General features: G+C 59.0%; 2 protein-coding genes across 4 annotated transcripts in view; one reads left to right on the top strand and one right to left on the bottom strand.

Annotated features, from left to right (window-relative positions):
- Positions 1–777: 777 nt before the first annotated feature.
- SNX33 (sorting nexin 33) lies at positions 778–5,549 on the top strand. The gene is made up of 2 exons (XM_065847604.2): positions 778–2,988; positions 4,626–5,549. The coding sequence occupies exons 1-2, from the start codon at positions 1,551–1,553 to the stop codon at positions 4,877–4,879; spliced, it is 1,692 nt and encodes a 563-aa protein (XP_065703676.1). The 5' UTR covers positions 778–1,550; the 3' UTR covers positions 4,880–5,549.
- Positions 5,550–10,096: 4,547 nt separating this feature from the next.
- Positions 10,097–17,910, bottom strand: part of CSPG4 (chondroitin sulfate proteoglycan 4) — a 28,468-nt gene continuing 20,654 nt past the window's right edge. For all 3 annotated transcript variants that reach the window (XM_071813801.1, XM_065847215.2, XM_071813800.1), the window contains 5 exons: positions 16,390–16,588; positions 16,075–16,209; positions 15,772–15,926; positions 15,174–15,357; positions 10,097–15,083 (listed from right to left, as the gene is read on the bottom strand). In XM_071813801.1, the coding sequence (XP_071669902.1) occupies positions 13,183–15,083; positions 15,174–15,357; positions 15,772–15,926; positions 16,075–16,209; positions 16,390–16,588 (2,574 nt within the window). In that variant the 3' untranslated portion in view covers positions 10,097–13,182. The remainder of the gene's footprint in view (positions 15,084–15,173; positions 15,358–15,771; positions 15,927–16,074; positions 16,210–16,389; positions 16,589–17,910) is intronic.

The following is a 17,910-nucleotide window of genomic DNA, read 5'->3' as shown; positions in this document are numbered from 1 at the left end:
CGGGGAGCGGTGGAGCCGCAGGCACCACGCAGCGCCTCCTGGCGACGGGGAGGCTCTGTGCCCTTACCGGACAGAAGCAGTGCCCCCCTCCCCGCCGTGACTCAGTTTCCCCTCCCGTCGGGAGTGGGGCGGGGACCGGGAAGCAACACTCGGGGCACGGGCATGGGGGACATTCCGGGCAGAGACGCGGGGGACACCTCGGGCAGGGATGGAAGGGACAGTGCAGGCAGCGACGCAGGGGACACTGCAGGCAGGGATGGAGGGAGACACGCCGTGCAGGGATGTAGAGGACACCCCGGGCAGGGATGCCCCGGAGGATTCCCGGTGAGGGACGCGGCAGCAGCCGGTGCCGGGAGCACTGTCCCCGCGGGCCGGTCCGTGGCCGTGGGCGGGATCGGTGTCCCCAGGCCGGCTGCCTGCAGAGGGCAGCGTGCGACCTGCCGCGCCGCTCCCCGCGGCTCCCGAGCTGCGAGCCGGGCAGCTCGGCGCTGCCGTGCGTCACGGGAGGCTGGCGGCCAGCCCCGACACCGGCCCCGACACCGACATCAGCATCGGCACCGGCACCAGCGCCGCCACCGGCCCCGGCATCGGCACCGGCACCAGCCCCGCCACCGAGCAGCAGCACCGACATCGCGCAGCGGCAGCGGGCGGCGGTACCGAGAGCGGCCCCGGGGTTCCAAGCCCGGGCGGCAGTTGAGAGAGCGGCGCCCCCGACCCTTGCCCGGCCATGCGGTGAGGTCGGCCCGCCGGGTCCGCGGGGGGACGGGAGGCGCGGCCGGGCCGCGGCTGCGCTCGGTGCCCCGGTTCCCCCTCCCTCTGCCGCCCGCTCCCCGCTCCGCTGCAGCGGGGGCTGCCCCCGGTACCGGCGCGGTGCTGCCTGCGGGGCCCTTCCTCTCCGTCCTGCGTGAGATTTGCGGACTTCAGGAGATAAAAACAAAAACAAAACAAAAAAACCCAACAACAACAAACATAGCAAATCCCGGGAAAGCGGCCTGGAAAGGAATTGCAAAATCCCCGGGCCGGGATCACCGGGAGGTTGGGCTAGTTTGGGGTCAGTTCTCGGCGCTTTACCGGCACCCACCGATTAGCAGCTGCTGGCGGGAGGAAATCGGGGTGTTTTATCCATAGGAACCCCGTGAAGAGTCACTTCGGATTTATTTCCTCACTGGCAGCCGGATCTTTTTCTCCCGGAAAGTGAAACCACGGGATCGGCGTCCCAGCAAGATAAAACCTGCGTGGACATGGCCGAGCCCAGCTCTTGGGCCGGCAGGAGTTTCCATCCCTGAGGAGTGAGGGAAATGCAGCTCGCTTGACTGGGGAATGTTGTTTTTAACCAGAGTGCTGGGACTGGGGGGGTTGCTTGGACATACAGACCTCAGCGTCACCTCGTAGGGAATTTCTTCTCCATCTTTTTTTTATTTCCCTGAGAAACCAGCCAAGCCTTTTCCCACAGTGTGGGGCAGCCCCCGTGCCGAGCAAGTTTCAGTATCACCGGGGGGTTACTTTGGCTGCGAGGACTGTGTTACATCGTGGTCCCCCCGCCCAGGACCATGGCGTTGAAAGCCAGAGCGCTTTACAACTTCCAGAGTGAAAACAAAGAGGAGATCAGCATCCAGGAGAACGAGGAGCTCGTCATATTCAGTGAGAACTCTCTGGACGGGTGGTTACAGGGCCAAAACAGCCGCGGGGAGACTGGCCTCTTCCCTGCTTCCTACGTCGAGATCCTCCGCTCCCGATCGGGCTCCAGCTATACAGACTGCTCCAGCAGCCCGGCCGGCTCCCCTAGGCATGACTCCTCCTACACGGCTGCCCCCAACCCCAGCATATCCTACCAGGGCAGTTTTGAGGATGACGATGATGATGACTGGGATGACTGGGACGATGCTTGCACGGTGGTGGAGGAGCCCCGGAGCGCGCCGGGCACCAACGGGCACCCGTCGCCCAACCTGCAGCACCCGACGGCGTACAGCCACCACCAGCACACTGGTTACCGGCCCAAGCCAGCGCTGGAGAGGCAGGACAGCATGAGCTCCTCCAAGAGGGGCAGTGTGGTGGGGAGGAACCTCAACCGCTTCTCCTGCTTTGTCCGTTCAGGGGTAGAAGCCTTCATCCTGGGTGACGTGCCCCTGATGTCCAAGATCGCTGAGGTGTACTGCATCGAGATGGGCTCCAAAGGTCCTCAGTGGAGGGCAAACCCCCACCCCTTCATCTGCTCTGTGGAGGACCCGACCAAGCAAACCAAGTTCAAGGGCATTAAAAGCTACATCTCCTACAAGCTGACCCCCAGCAACATCAACTCGCCTGTCTATCGGCGGTACAAGCACTTTGACTGGCTCTACAACCGCCTCCTGCACAAGTTCACGGTCATCTCGGTACCCCATCTGCCTGAGAAACAGGCCACCGGGCGCTTCGAGGAGGACTTCATTGAGAAGCGCAAGCGGCGGCTGATCCTCTGGATGGACCATATGACCAGCCACCCCGTCCTCTCCCAGTACGAGGGCTTCCAGCACTTCCTCTGCTGCCGTGACGAGAAGCAGTGGAAACTGGGCAAACGCCGGGCGGAGAAGGACGAGATGGTGGGCGCCAGCTTCCTCCTCACCATCCAGATCCCCACGGAGCACCAGGACCTGCAGGACGTGGAGGACCGCGTGGACACCTTCAAGGCTTTCAGCAAGAAGATGGAAGACAGTGTCCTGCAGCTGACCAACGTGGCCTCGGAGCTGGTGCGCAAGCATGTGGGGGGCTTCAGGAAGGAATTCCAGAAATTGGGCAATGCTTTCCAAGCCATCAGCCACTCCTTCTACATGGATCCTCCCTACAGCTCAGATGCCCTCAACAACGCCATCTCCCACACGGGCAAGACATACGAGACCGTGGGGGAGATGTTTGCCGAGCAGCCCAACAATGATCTATTCCTCATGCTGGACACTCTCTCTTTGTACCAAGGGCTCCTCTCCAACTTCCCAGACATCATCCACCTCCAGAAAGGTAAGGGTGGCTTCTTCTCCCCTGGTGATGACCTCCCCTGCGCGACGGCTGCACATGAGTGGGAGCAGCATGGGGAGCGGGATGGGGATGCAGTGAGGAGATGCAGTGATGGCGATAAGGATGGGGACCTGCTGGCACTGCTCCCTGGTCACCCTAGCCTGGGAGAAGCTGCTGGGGCTGTTGGGTCCAGGATCAGGTTTTGTCTCAAGTGATGCCTAGGACTCCCAAAGCACTGGCTCCAGGTGGACACGCTGTACCTTGCGTTTAGCAGCCCCAGGGCATTGGGGCTCCTCATGTCCCCTTTGTCCCTTTGTGCTTGCAGGTCTCCTGGATATTTGGGGGGATCAGAAAGGAGGAGAAGGGGTGAGAAGCATCTGCTCTGCCCTTGATGGGCGAGCAGTGGGCAGGCAGGGCTCCATGTCCCTTGTCACCCCACAATGGGGTGTGACACAGCTGGGGAGCTGGGTGTGGGAGCAGGGCCAAAGTCCTCACACTCCTGGCCTCACTGCCCGCAGTGTGGAGGAGACACCCATGCCACCTCCGGATTTTGGGCGATATGGAGCTTTTCCTGGGGTGAAACCAGGACTATCCATGTTGGAGCATTTGGGGTGTCCGTGCATGGCACTGCATCCCCGGAGAGGGCTGGGAAGACGAAGGAAGAAGAGGAGGATGCGATCTGGCCCTGGCTGCTTCCTCGGCGTTCCCTCCCTGCGTTGTTTACGGCAGCGCGTGAAGAGGGGCTGGATCCCGTCCGGGAGCGAGGCCGCGGGGGCAGAGCGGAAGGCAGGGTTTGGCCTCCAACCTTTGCTTCTTCCTCCTCCTCCTCCTCCTCTCCGCTGGGAGCGGGGTTGGCGCAGCAGGAGAACCGTCACCCCGGGACCCATGCTCCCGGCAAGGGGCAGGAAGAAGGGAAAAGAGCCTGGGGAGCTGCGGACCGGGTCCTGTTTTCAGGCAAACAGGCTCTGTACTAATGAGAGGGGGAGGAATGCGGGGCTGGAGCCAGGCAGGATTCTTTCGAAACCGAGCTGTAAAAATAAATGGAAGGAGAAGGGAAAAAACTGGTGTCAGAGCATCAGCTGCCTCTGAGAGAGGGAGATGCTTTCCCAGCCGAGCTCCAGCTGGCATCACAACCCTTCCCGCACCCCAACTCACCGCCTCTGGGCTGGGGTCCCGCAGGGCGGCTCCTGACTCCCATCCATGGGGTGACATCGAACAGGCTTGGCTGGGACCCTTGGCTATGGCAGCACATGGTGCCCCGTGTTAGCTTGGCACCCCAAACCTTGAGTCACACCCCTCCAGCAGCCCGGATCTCCAAAGCTCCTGCTAAATCTGAGGCTGATTGCCCAGGGATGGGGTGGAAAAGGAGTTGGGGTGGTCAGAATCTAGAAGGAAAAGGCTCCTGCTCTTTCTCTGTTTGGAGGAGAGGGATGGGGATTGATGGGCACGGGGAGGTGACAGCCTGGGAACATGCAGGTGCCTCCCTTATTAACGTGGGGGACTGCACGTCTGGCTGGGGGGCCAGGCTGGTGTCTCGGCAATGGGAGCCACAGGTGCTGGTTGGAGGTGCCTGTGCCAGGGGAGGGGACAGAGGGACACACTGGTCTGTCAGCCTCTCACCCTCCCCCCTGCCTTGGCAGGCGCCTTTGCAAAGGTGAAGGAGAGCCAGCGGATGAGCGACGAGGGCAGGATGGACCAGGAGGAGGCAGACGGGATCCGCAAGCGCTGCCGTGTGGTGGGCTTTGCCCTGCAAGCCGAGATGAACCACTTCCATGAGCGGCGCGTGGCTGACTTTAAGAGGATGATGCAGTCCTACTTGAAGCAGCAGATCATCTTCTACCAGCGTGTCAGCCAGCAGCTGGAGAAGACATTGCGCATGTACGACAACCTCTAACTCCTCTGCTTTGTGCCCTGCCGAAATCATGCACTTCTCTATCTGCAGCCTCACAGACCTCCTCTGCTTGTGATGGGCTGAGAACGAACGGGAACTCATGACGCTAGTGACCAAATACCTTCGGGCTTTCTCCCCGCTTCCCGGGCAGGCAGGCTGTGGTCCTGCGGGGAAGGGCTCGCCCGCGGGCTGGCCGTGCCACCTCTGTCCCCGGGGACCTCCCACCCTGCTGCGGGTCTGGTGGGGACTCAGGGAGGCTCACAGGAGAGACGGACGTGAACGTACCGGTGCCACTATCTGCCCGGTGATTTTTAGCTTTCTGAACACCCATCCTCCTGGAGCAGAGAGGTGGGTACATCCCAGCCCGCTGGGAGAAGAAATCAAAAGCGGTTGACATTTTGCACACTAAGTTTTTCTGATGGGAAAAAGAGAAGAAAAAGATCTTTATTTGGAAGAGAATGATTTTTTTTTTTTTTTGTCACGAGATATTTTCAATATTTTCCATTTTTCGCAAACTTTTCTGCAGCATTTTTACCAGTTTTTAAATAGATGCACAGAGGTGAAGGGAAATCTCTTTCTTGAGGATGACTGTTGACTGGGAAAAGGGAGAAAAGAAAAGGAAAAAAGAAAAAGCCCCACAGCCTTTTCAATAAAATTGTTGGTAGAAAAAAACCCACCTCGTTCCCAGAGATGTCTGTGGAAAACAGAGCTGCTCCAGACTCCTGGGGAAGGCTCTACCTCTGAGCATCCCTCGGCTTCCAGCCAGCTTCCGAAAATCCTGTGCTATGGGGGTGGGGGGGCTGAGCACCGGGAGGGGGGACCCAGCACCGGGAGGGGGGACCCACACCAGCTGCCCTCCTGCTCTCCAGACAACACACTGAGGGGCACATCCTGCCTCCCGTTGCCCCACTCGGCAGGGCAGGACCCTGGGCAGCGTGCTGCCGCCTGGGGAGACAGCTGGGCTGGCACGGGGGCCATGTTTTCGAAGGGAAATGGCTGGGATAAATCACAGCAAGGAAAGTTAGGGCCGGCTTGGCCCGGCTCCAGGGTTAAAATTAGCCCCGACATGTAGGCCAGCAGGGTATTGTTAAAATAACAGCGGTGCTGGAAATGCGGCGGGCTGCGCTCTGTTTTCCCAGAGCCCCCGGCCCCAGCCCATGGGGACGAGCACACCGAAATACAGCCAGAGCCGCCACACAGCCTCCAGCCAGGCAGGACGTGTCTCCTCCTGCATCCCACCACCCGGGCAGCCCCTTCCATCCCTTGGGGCTGTGTGTCCCTTCCCCCTGGTCCCCAGCAGCACAATGGCCCTGGGGCTGAGCCTGCCACCGCTGTCCCCGGGCGGGCAGCCAGCCTCCAGCACTGCGAGCAGCCTCCGGAGCCATGCCGGCACCCAGCTGTGCTATCCCAGCTCCCCCGGCCCTGGCTCCCTGCGAGGATGCCGTCTGGGATCCGCGTTCATGAGTCCCTGGGGTTTTCCAGAGACTTGTGGCCAACAGTGGCTTTTGGAGAGTTTGGACATGGGTCGGGGGACAAGGGCCGGGGAGGGTGGGAGAGCCCATAGCGTCGTCAGGAGGTGCGTGCAGCCCCGGTGAAGGAGGTAATCCTCTTCAGAGCCACCCTGATAAACACTTGCAGATTTGGGTCCCAAACCCAGGCTGGTCACACCCTCCGTGAAGACCAAATGCTGCAAAGAGCCACCTCTGCTCATAAGGTGTGCTACCAGAGCAGGGACATGTCCCAGCACCCTGGGAGCTCATCCTCTGCTCCAGCATCCTGGCACAGGGATGGGAACAGGACAGGATCCCTGCAGGCTGCGTGCAGCCACTCTGAAGGCTGTGCCCCAGTTTTCCCAAGGGTGAACCTGTGCTCTCTGCAGTCCTTCAGCACCCACAAAGATCTCCCTGCCCCACCATACACCCACATCTGGACCACGCTCCCAGTGTTGTCTCAGCACAGCAAACTTATCAGCTGGGAGAACCTGCTTCCCATTGACATTCCTGCCCCTGCCCTCTGCTGCCTGGCAGCAAATGGCTGGGGCCCTCCCTGCCCACAGGCAGATGTTTCAGGGTCTGCCTTGGCTGGGTAGGGGGCTCAAGCATCCTCCTGCTGCCTGCTGCATAACTGACAGCATCCTGCTGGAGGATGGAACCAGCTGCACTGCTGCTCCAAGCCCAGCAGCTGCGGGGTGGGCACCCTGCGGTGTGGGGTGGCAGCATGGAGGTGTTCTGGGCGTGCAAGCAGTGCTCCCCATTCCCCAGCGGTTTCGGTTGCTGCCCTTAACCAGGACACAGGCTGTTCCCTGCTCCTGCCGGGGTGCACAGGGCTGAGAGGAAATGCCGGGAACATGGGGCAGGTCCGCTTCCTCCTGCTGCTGCTGCTGCTTCCCAAGGTTGCTCTTGCGTGGGAAAGCCAAGGGCACGGCATCGCCATGAGTGACAGTCGGTGGGGAGGTGGCAGCAGCAACCGGTGCATCCTCCCTGGGGTGGGCCTGTCTCTGCCTCTGCTCTGGCCGGTGGCTTCTAGGAGCTCTTGTCTTCCTCCCTCCCTTCAGGCCTTTCCCCACAGTGGAAAGAAAATCTGGTACCCTTGGTCTGACCCCTGGGACACCAGGGTTTGTATGCGGGCTGGGCCAGCAGGCAGTGGGAACAACTCGGATCCAACCCATCCCCATGTACCCCCTGGATCAGCAAGGCTCAGCTCAGTGGGATAAGCCACCTCCAAAGCCAGACCAATCCTCTGTCACCCTGCCGTGCGTCCTCTCCAGTTCTGCCCAGGATGGGTGCTCTGGGGTGGGAGGACCCACTCTGGGGTGCAGAAGCAGCTGTGGGGAGCAGCTGGAGGATGAAGGATGGGGATGTGCAGGTTGCTTCAGGGACAAGTGGAGCTGCTGATCAGAGGCTCATCAGCCACACGGATACCTCACCAGCCCTGAGTACTCCATAATCTGCGATCAGACACTGAAGCAGCCCAGCACCCCAACTTGGCTCCTCCCCACAGCAAAGGGGAGTGCAGGGTGCAGGTCCCAGCAGGGCAGCCGGGCAGGATCAGACCTGCTTCTTAGGCAGCGCTGGAGAGTCACGGCTGAATTGTGGAGCAGAGTCATGGCTGAACTGGGGAGCAGAGTCACGGCTGAAACAGGGAGCAGAATCACGGCTGCTGGTTTGGCCTGGCAGCAGCTCCGGGGCTCCACGTGCAGAGGATGGAGCTGAATGGGATTTTGCTGCTTGAAATGGTCCCATCCAGCCCCAACCCTGCTGCACGGGGAAGCAGATGAGCGTGTGCTTGCCTGGAGGAGCAAGACCAGACAGATGCACATGGGAGGGCACCAGCATGGAGCAGCAGCAAAGCCAGGGCAGAGTGAGAGAGCTCAGACTGCCAGCTCCGATCTTTTAATCACTGCACTTCTCAAATATTTCCGAAGCGTGACCCCGAGTGGGCTCCTCCAGGCAAGGCAGCGAGCAGCACCTGGTTCCCTGGCTGTGGCTATAAATGCCGCCTACTGCTCCCAGCCCAGAGCAGTTCTGAGGAGATGGCAGCTCCTGTGCTGGGGGAATGAGCCAGGGTTTGCCAGCCCTTCCCGTTCCCCTCACGGATAACCTCCCTCCGGTCCCCGGAGGCACTGAGCCGGGGAGGTAGGTTCTGTGCGGCCGGGAATCTGCGTCTCTGGGCGTGTTGTTTTTGCAGGAGGGGTGGAGAGCCTGGGCTCCGGGATGTGGTTGTCCCTCTGTCATTGTCTGTCTGCCTTGGAGTTGCTGGGTGTGGAAGGCGAGGCCAGGCTCAATCTGGCTTGAATTTAAATCAGCAGCCTGGCTGGAGAGCCACAGCAGTTGCCTGGCGGATGCTATCTGGTGTCCAGTTCCTCAGCTCTTCATCCTTTCCTCTGCCTGCCAGGGCCCCTCTGTCCCTTCAGAATAAATTGCTGTGCTCCATCTCAGGTGGGCAAGGCAGTGGGGGCGATGCCTGGCTCCTGGGGACAGCACTGTCCCTGCATGGGCTTGCTGTGAGGTTCCACCAGGGTGACGTGCCTGCAGCTTGCTGCCAGTGGAGCCTGTTCTGCAGGCTGTGGGCATGGCTGGCCAGAACCGGGCAGGCAGGGAGGGGGGACATCTCCTAGGGTCATCTTATGATGAATAGACTCCACAAAGCCATGAGCAAAGATAGATCTCTTGACACTCAACAAGCAGAGTAATTCGCTAAACTCAGGAGGGAAGCTTTGGCTATAGGTGTGCCTCCATTTATATTAAAATATCCATGGATTACTGCACATGTGTGTGTGTGTGACTTACATATTTGTATGTATGTTTTATCCATGTACCTGTGTGCCTGTCTACGTGTGTGTGATCTGATTTAGCCCTTTGAGTACAGTGTGACCCTTACTATTTTCAAATCTGTAATCAAGTCACTGTTTTGATTATAACCAATCCCATTTAATTGCTTTAAATCACTTTATTAATCAGCTGCCAATTATGTGTTATTAGAAATCCTATATTAAACTTATGACCTACCTCAGTAAATTTCAAATTGCTGCTAAATCAAAGCCGTGTAAAAAATCCTTCCACGACAGCCAGCCTGAGCTCTAGCTCAGTTTCCCATGTGGGGCAGCTCCCAGGAGGACCTGGCCACCCCTGGTCAGGTCTTTCACCTGCTTTGGGAGGGAGAGGTGTCCTCCTGCCTCCCCAGGCAGGCTCTCCTGGAGACCTCTCCTCCTCACCTGCCATCCAGGAGCACAACCTGTGCCCCCTGCAGAGACCTCAGCATGTTTCTCTTGGCTCTCAGCAATACCCAGAGCCTTTGCTGGGGCTGCTGAGAGCTGCCACAGAGGGTTGAGATGGGGACAATGAGGTGGGAGCCCTGGGACCACGCTCGGCCTCCCCAAAACAGGGCAGAGCTGCCTGTGTGAACTTGGAGTTCATGCACTTGCTGTGCCTCTGTCTCCAGGAGCAATGTGGACGACGTTGTCACAAGGTCCCGCAGCTTGTGATGACAAGGACCTCCTGTTGTGGTAGTCTGCAGCAGCGGAGGAGTTTGGAGACTGGGGCCACGATACTTGTGTGGATCCTGTCCTGTGTGCAGGGCTTGGACGTGCTGGCCTGAAGCCTGGCTGGGGACAAAGCCTCTGGTTTGTCGAACCCCTGCATTTGCATGGCTGAGGCTTCTGGGGAGGGTTTCAAAGCCAACTGATCCGATCTGCCCTGGGTGGATGCTGAAAGAAACCTGTTTGGCCTATTATTTATTTGCATTTGAATAGGTGCCTGGAAACTGGCTCATGTCACCAGACCCGTGCCAAACTCTCCTCCTGCTGCGCGTCCATCCCCACCTGCCAGCTCTGGTGTCCTCAGCTCCTGCTGAGGGCTGATAACATGATGCCAGTCTTGGTTTTAACTCAGGAAAGGTTTTGGACCAGCGAGGGTGCCTTCTCCCTCAGTTGTGCCATGGCACTGATGCCTTTGTCTCTGCTGATCTGAGCTCAAATTGGGGCATTAATCCCAGCACCAGGCTGAAATTCTAGCAGGGCTGCAGGGACTTCTGATGGATCCTGCCCTGGTATCCATCTGCAGGGGCTTCCCAGCAGGGGAGGAGAAACTCCCTGCTTCTGGGGCTTAGAGAAGGAAAGAGTGACTTCTAATTAAGAACAAAATAGAAGTGAAACTCACAGGCATTTTGCCACTTGTGAGCCCCATGTCACTGTGCTGGTAACCAGGTAAGCAGTCAGTGAGATGTTTTTATCCGGGTGGTCACCTCGAGGTGTCTGGAAGCGGCACAATGGAAAAGGGACACCAGCTATCAAGTCCTCCTCACACCTTCTGGGTGGCTCTACTTGGGGATGTCCTTGCTTTTGACGTGCCTTTTCCTACCATTTAGGAGGTGATGGCATGTATGGTCTCTCGTCTCCATCTTGTCACACCTCTGAGTCACTGTGGCTCCCTCACTGTCTTTTGTCTTCGTATCTGGGTGTCTTCTGACTCCTGCCCTGCTTTCTGCCACTCCACATTTTCCCTTAGTGACATGAGGGTAGGAGGTGGAGGATGGGTGTAGGTGTGAGACACTTGGGGAAACACCAGCGGCAGGAGGTGCAGGAGGAGGTGGGGAGGTGTTGGGGGGAGACCTGGCAGCTACTCCCCGGGAGTGGGGCATGTGAGTTCATGGGCACAGCTGTGCACATCTGGTCTGAGTGGAGGAGAGGAACAGCACATCTGGCAGAGCAGCTGTAAGCACCTTCCCTAAACCTTTGCAAGCTCTGTAACCAGCTCAGCATAGAGGGGTGCAGCCCAGGTCCTGTCACCCCCAAACCCCACCAATCCGCATGGTTCTGGCCCAAATTGGGATGATGAGGGGGGACTACACCTCTGTGTGAGCAGGCAGCTTTACTGCTATGTCCTGGCTGGGTGCAAAGCCCATGGGGCTCTGGGTAAGGCAGCAATGCTGCACTAGTTCCCGATACAGGGAAGCCAAAGGGCTTGTTTAGGCTGTGGTTTAACTCTGCCCCCCAGACCCACAGCCCTTCCCCAGGAGGGTGGCTGGAGATGGGCAGCACCAGGCTGGGCTGCATCCTGCCCCTGCCATCCTGCTGCAAACCCCCAACAACCCTAGCGGAGCCATCGGCTTTGTTCGGGGTTTACACTCCTCCAGCAGAGCTTGGCCCTGCAGAGCCGTGATCTGCGCTGGCGTTTTCCAGGTTACTGCCTGTCCTCCCCTGACCTCAGGAAGTGGATGTTTCCCAGCAGCGGGAATACAACCGCAAGCCTTAAAAATAACCTGCCTTGCTTTCAATGCTCCTCACAAAATAGGCCACGTTCCTTCTATTTAATCCCTGGGCACAAGGCAAAAATCATTTGAAAGGAAAACATGTTGGATGCTTCCAGGAGGGCCTCAGTGGGTGCCACCAGCTTCTCCACAAAACCCCATCCCATGCTGGGGGCTGTGCACTTAGCAAATAGAATAATAAATGTGCTTGAATGGGATGGGGAAGCGGGAGCTGGGTCACACACGGGGCGGGGAACAGGGCTGCCTGCCTGCACCCCAGTGGCTCTGGCTGCTTGGTGGGACGTGCCAGCACCCGCCAGCTCAAGCGGGGCAGGTATGATTTATCACTCAGCAGATATTTGACACCATAAAAGCAGCAAGCAAATATCCCAGCTCTGCCAGAGCCTTGGAGTGGGGTCACCCCAGGGTGCTGGTTTGATGTGGATCGTGGGATGGGTTTTACCCTGGGTGTAGGGATTACAAGTGTAAAACATCCCCCTGGGGACTCGTCGCAGCTTCCCATCGGTGTTGAGAGAGTGGGATGTGCCCTGTGATGAGCTTCCCAGCTGTAGCAGTGCAGGGTGTTATTGTTGGGTCTCATCCTGAGCTCAGCGCTCAGTTTTTCCTCTGCTCTTCCTCAGATAATTTCTATTTAAGTTTTAGGAGTCCAGGCTGGGGAAAATTTGAGCAAGAGCCCAGAATTTGGTCCACTACCTCCAAATGTCACTCGGCAGCTCCCTGGCCTTGACGGAGGCCTGGCAAGGAGCGGCGACATGAGGGAGGTGGCTTACGAAAACCATGATGCACCTCGGAAAAGGCACTTTATCCTGTTTACTTCTGGAGTATACAGTGGAAAACCGCGCTGGCTCTGGTTCTCCGCTCTCCTCTCTGGTTTCACGCTGCCCAGGTGAGCGCCTGATGTCCCACCCCCCGCCGAGGGCTATCTACCTGTTGTGCAACCCCCCTGAGGCTCGGTGCAATCTGCTTTATGAAACACGCAGCAAGCACGCAGAGGAAGAGCGAGGCAGGTTTTTTTTCCAAGTGGGTGGGACTCCTTAAATTCTCCTGGCATTGGCCACAGAGATTTTTCCGAGCCTCTGCTCCAGTGTCTCAGCCTGTCTAGCCCTGGGGGATTTGGGTAGCTTCATCCACAGCCTGACTAAGCACAAGCCGCTCCTCATCCTCTCTTGTCCGTGGAGAGCTGTGGCAAACACCCCCATGGAGGGGCCACCGATGGCTTGGTGGGAACTGGTTCTGTCACGTCCCCTCCAGCACCATGGTCACTGTTGGGTGGCCCAAATGAACACCCAAAGTCAGCGCTCTCTCAGGCATTTTGCCAGCTCCCCCTTGCCTATGCAGTGCCTCCCTCCCCTGCCCAAAGCCACCTGGAGATTGGGGCTCCCAGGTGGGCTGGACCGGCAGCCCCCCTGTCCCCAGGGTCCCCCTGCATCTGCGGGATGCCAGCTCCCAGAGAGGAGGAGAGTCAGGAGGAGGTAGCCGGCAGTGCTCTGGGAGGGTCTGGGATCCCAGGTGGGCTCGTGTCCCTGTGCCTGAGCCCTTCACACCCAGTACTGGTTGTTTCTCAAGGGGGGGTTGGAAGTCTGGCAGTACTGGAGGAGCTCGGGGTCCGGCGGCGCCCCAGGACCCGTGCCCTGGGGTGGGGGACCTGTACCCTTGCCCTCCAGGGCATTGACAGTTGTTAGGGGGATGCCTTGGTTGGGGTCCGTCCTCCGGAAGGTCTCCTGGTCTGGCACAGCCCCGTTCTTGGCCTTGGAGTTGGGGATGCCCTGGACATGGTGCTTCCCTGTCTTGTTGCGCTTGTGCAGGTAGAAGAGCAGGGGCAGGATGAGAGCCAGCAGGAGGAAGATGAGGCAGATGGGGATGATGATGCTGAACATGTTGGCCTCAATGAAGCTGAGGAAGGTGCCCCCCTCTACAGGGCTGGGGCTGGTGGTGGCACCAGGGATAGGCCAGGTGGTGGGGGGCATCCCCAGCTCGCTGGCGTTGGAGTGGCTCCGGGCCGTGCCCTGGGGTGGTGGTCCTGGGGGACCTGTGAGCAGGGTGACACTGTAGGCTTTCGAGGCGTTGTAGGGCTCAGTGCTGTAGCCCAGGGATGCCAGGGCTGGTGGCACACCAGCAGCTGCCAGCTCAAAGACAAAGCTGTCACTCTGCAGGGGCTGGTCAGTCTCCCCAGCATCCAGCACCTCCAGCCCAACCAGCCCCTGCTCCAGCTCGCTCTGGCTGAAAGTCTCAATCGGGGTGGTGGGTTGTCCCGGGTCCCTGGAGACCCTCACGAGACGGCTGCCATGGGGTGCCCTGTGGATCTTGAAGACTGGGACACTCTTGGTGCGGTTGGCCAGTTCACTGGCATCAAGGATACTGGTGTCCAGGAGGGCCGTGGTGCCTCTGGGCCACACACTGCCTGGTTGAGCCTTCACCAAGGCACGGACAGTCACATTCACCACCCCGGTCCTGTTGGCTGCCCGTGATGTGGCAAGGAACTGGAAGTTGTCCTCAGGAGAGGTGAGGTCAGTGAAGGTGAATGTCACCTCCCCACGGTCCAGCTGCTTCTGTGAGAAGCCCCGTGTTGGCCTTTGGTTGACCTGCACTTGGCCAAACCTTGGGTCCGTGGTGATCCTGTACAGGGTGTTGCCTGTCCCTCGCTGTGAGGCTCCCAGGAGGTGACGGTGGGACATGGTGGCTCTGTTCAGGTCTTGGGGCACCTCCAGCAGCACCGGGCTGGCAGCAGTGCTCACTGATGGCAGCACCTCGATCTTCAGTGAGGTCAAGGTGGGTGGGTGGTGGCCATCAGAGAGGCTCAGGGCCAAGGGCCCTGTGGCATGGCTCCTGGTAGCAACAAACACCACGTGGCCTGCGTTGACATCTGCTTGGGTGAAGTGGTTGATGGGCTCCCGTGGGTTGTGTGCATAGGCCAGGTGGCCAGCGAGGGGTCTCTGGTGAACACTGTACACCATCTCCTCTGGCGAACCTGGTGAGTCTGTCACATCCAGGTACTCCTGGGACAGGGTCACCACAGAGCCTGGTGGGACCCGCAGCACTTCTCGCCGCCTCACCACCTGCGGTGCCTTGCTGCTGCCGCTGCTGGTCACCGTTATATTGAAAGCTTCAGAGATGACCACCCCTTCCTGAGGAGGATGGATGGACTGCTGCATCCGGGGCTGGAGCCAAGCCTTAAATCTGAAACGGTCTTCAGAGACGCCCTCACCACCATGGGCATACGCCAGGCGTCCTGTGGCCAGGTCTGACTGCAGGAAGAGTGGCTGTGACCGCTCCAGGGGCACACCAGCCACCAAGAGCTGCCCATGAGCTGGCAGCTCCGTCACCAGGAAGACAACGTCATGTGCAGCCCTCTCGGGAACTGAGATTTGGCTTAGGAGGTTGGAGGCGTCCAGCACTGAGGTGCCGATCTCAGCCCGTTGAGCCCTTGTGAGCTGGAGACCTGGGTGCAAAAGGGAAAACCCAGAAGTCAGGGTGATTTTGCAAACTTCAGGAGAGCTTGTTTGTTCCTTGCTCTCTCTTCCTTCTTTACCTGTGTTTCTCCAGAGCTGAGTGGAGCGCTGGGGACACTTGGCCTCGAAGGAGATCGGCACGAGGAGGATGAAGGAATCGGAGATGGTGGTAGGAGAGACCACGCGGAAGTGGATGGCATCTTGGGCCAGCCAGAATGGCTCCTCTGGCATCTCGTGCTGGTAGAAAATCAACCCGCTATCCACCTAAAGATAAAAAACCAACTCTCAATAAGGTCTGCTAAATGGTAAAATAAATACCCAGCGTGGGTGAGACCACATGGGAGATGGGTGCATGTGTCTCATCTCTGCTGTGATGGGCACTGTAGCACCAGGGGAACCTTGGTGACTCTGTTAGAGCCAAACTGTGCACCCTGAGCTCTTGTCTTGGCTGTAGGAAGGAGAAGCAAAGCCTGAGTTTGGTAAGAAATTAGGTTTATAACCAGCCATGGCATGGTAGCCCCCACTGAGAGCTTCCAGTGTCTCTCTGCCAGGGTATTTCCACCCAGCAACTGGGGAAACTGAGGCTCAGGGGAAGGACTGAGCTTGCTCAGCATCCTCCAAGAGTTAGGCCAGGCTGCCTCCAAGGGTGAGCTTGCAGGGTGGGAGGCAAAAACTCACCTGGGCTTGGGTGAAGTTCCTGATTTCCTCACCCTGGGAGGTGCTGAGCCTGCCCAGGCGCGGGGCTTGCTCGATGCTGTAGTACAGGGCGGTGGAACCTGTGGGGCTGGAGCTCACTGCCTGCAGGTTCTGGCTGGTGAGGGGCTGCAAGGCACCTGGAAAACACATCCAGTATGGATGTTAACCCATTGCCTCGCCACCCACCCACAGCCTCTGCCACGGACAGTGCTCAGGCAGGGTGGAAGGGTCCAGCGGTCCCATTTGCCCTCAGACTGGGAGGATGGGGAATGAGCCTGTACTCACCTGGGCAGACAGTGAGGCTCTGCTTCTTGGCCAGACTGATGAGGGGCTCTCTGTGGGCTCTGATGAGGAAGAAGTGCCCAGGAGACAGGTTCTCACCATCCCACAGGTCGAAGGCAAAGCCTCCATCCAGGGGCCCTGCAGAAAGCACAGAGCTGGGCATTTACGTGGGGCAGGGTGGGCTGCAGCCTCCTGTTAACCTGGCACAGGTTGGACCGGGGTGCTGAACGATGGGGTTAGTATCTGCCCTGGTGGCACAGTGCGGTGTCCCCTCCCTCAGGTTGGTGGTGACACTGGGGCACCTCAGCCCTGGCCTACCTTGGTGCACGAAGAAGATGAGGCCGTTGTTGATCTGGGCTTGGGTGAAGCGTCGGACCTCAGTGTTGGGTGCCGACCTCAGCACCACCTTCCCGTTGGCAGGGGGCTGGATGGAGTACGTCACCTCTTCTGCTGAGGAGTCCTCGTCCTCGGCACTCAGGACATGGGGGCCGATGGCAGCTGTGGCACCTTCCCGCAGCTGGGGGACAGAGAGAGGCTGTAATCCCCTTGGAATGCCCCCAGCACCTCTCTCCTCTTCCCCAGTTTGCTCTGGCCCCTGGCTCTGTTCAGACTGCTTTGCTGGTGCCTGAGCATGTCCCAGCCCAACAAGGGTGCCTTGTCCCTGCGCTGGGTGACGTCCCATCATCTGGCCTCTTCCCAGCCTTGCGTCACCCTGGGCCTGCACTGCTGCCGTGTTTCCCGGCACGTGCAAGAGGGCAGAGGTGAGGGCTTGCCCCTCCGTGCCTCAGTTTCCCCAAGCACTGGAAATGGAAGAAGGCACGGGGTAGGGGCTGTGCTTTTGACACAGCTCTCTGCAGGCAAAGGGCTTGCTGTAAGGTACCCAAGCCCTGAACTTGCTCCCTGAGCTGCTGCTGTGGATGTGATGACCGCAGCCCTGTCTCTCCCCAGCTAAGTGTTTCTCCTCACTCATGCTCCAGGCAAACCACCCATCCTACCGCCCCCTCACAAGGCTGCATCGAGGCCACCAGCCGCCCCAGCAAACCCTTCAGGAATGACAAGTATGTGGCCAAGCTCACGGTCACCTCACAGCTTCCCAGAGCTGCTTCCCCCAGGCCAGTGGTGGCCCCCCACCCCCAGGGACACTGTCACCCCAAAGACAACATGTCCCCTCTCCAGCTGGAGGCAATAATTTTCTCCGCTCCTAATCCTGTACCATATCTTGATCTCGGAAGAGTACAGGGATGAATCCTGCACTGCCAGACTGGTTCTCCCCATGCTCTCCAGAGCTGCCTTTCACCTTCTGGATGCTCCAAAAACATGGGGTGCATGGACTGAGCCTTCGCACAGCTCATGTAGGGTGATCCCACAGCATTGCCCACCCAGCTGCATTCTGCAAACCCACAAAACAACACCCAGGCTCTGGAGGAGCTGACTGTGCTGGGTTAGATGAGCTCTTTTCTGCTGTTTTCAGCTGGCCTATCCCAAAACATTTCTTGAGTGGGTGTGGGTGCCGCCAGTGAAATGAAATCCCTCAGCAGTCCCTGTGGGATGGCGGGAGGCAGGCTCGGAAACAGCGTTGGAGAGAGGGGATGGGGGAGCGCTGCTGGACACACAGCCAGTGCGGGAGCCAAAACTCTTGCAGTGGGGGCTGCTGCTCTGCTGTGTGTGCACCAAAGTTTTGGAGCTGCTCGCTTTCCCCAGCACCCACAGCCAGGTCACTTCAGCACCCATTGGGATTGCAATCATAGCCTGGGCTCCATGCCAAGGAAAGCTCACTGTGGGCAAAGCCCAGAGAGGTGTTTGCAGGCAAGAGGGGACTGGCAGCCCAGGGCAGGGGAC

This window comes from Patagioenas fasciata, chromosome 12 (assembly GCF_037038585.1).
Source record: "Patagioenas fasciata isolate bPatFas1 chromosome 12, bPatFas1.hap1, whole genome shotgun sequence".
Lineage (NCBI taxonomy): Eukaryota > Metazoa > Chordata > Aves > Columbiformes > Columbidae > Patagioenas > Patagioenas fasciata.
This window is presented reverse-complemented; position numbering and strand designations above follow the sequence as displayed.

Bases quoted from the DNA above. Each gene is read 5' to 3' on its own strand.
- SNX33 (XM_065847604.2), top strand. From the start codon at position 1,551: ATGGCGTTGAAAGCCAGAGCGCTTTACAACTTCCAGAGTGAAAACAAA. The intron at 2,989-4,625 runs GTAAGGGTGGCT...CTGCCTTGGCAG, and splicing joins CATCATCCACCTCCAGAAAG to GCGCCTTTGCAAAGGTGAAG.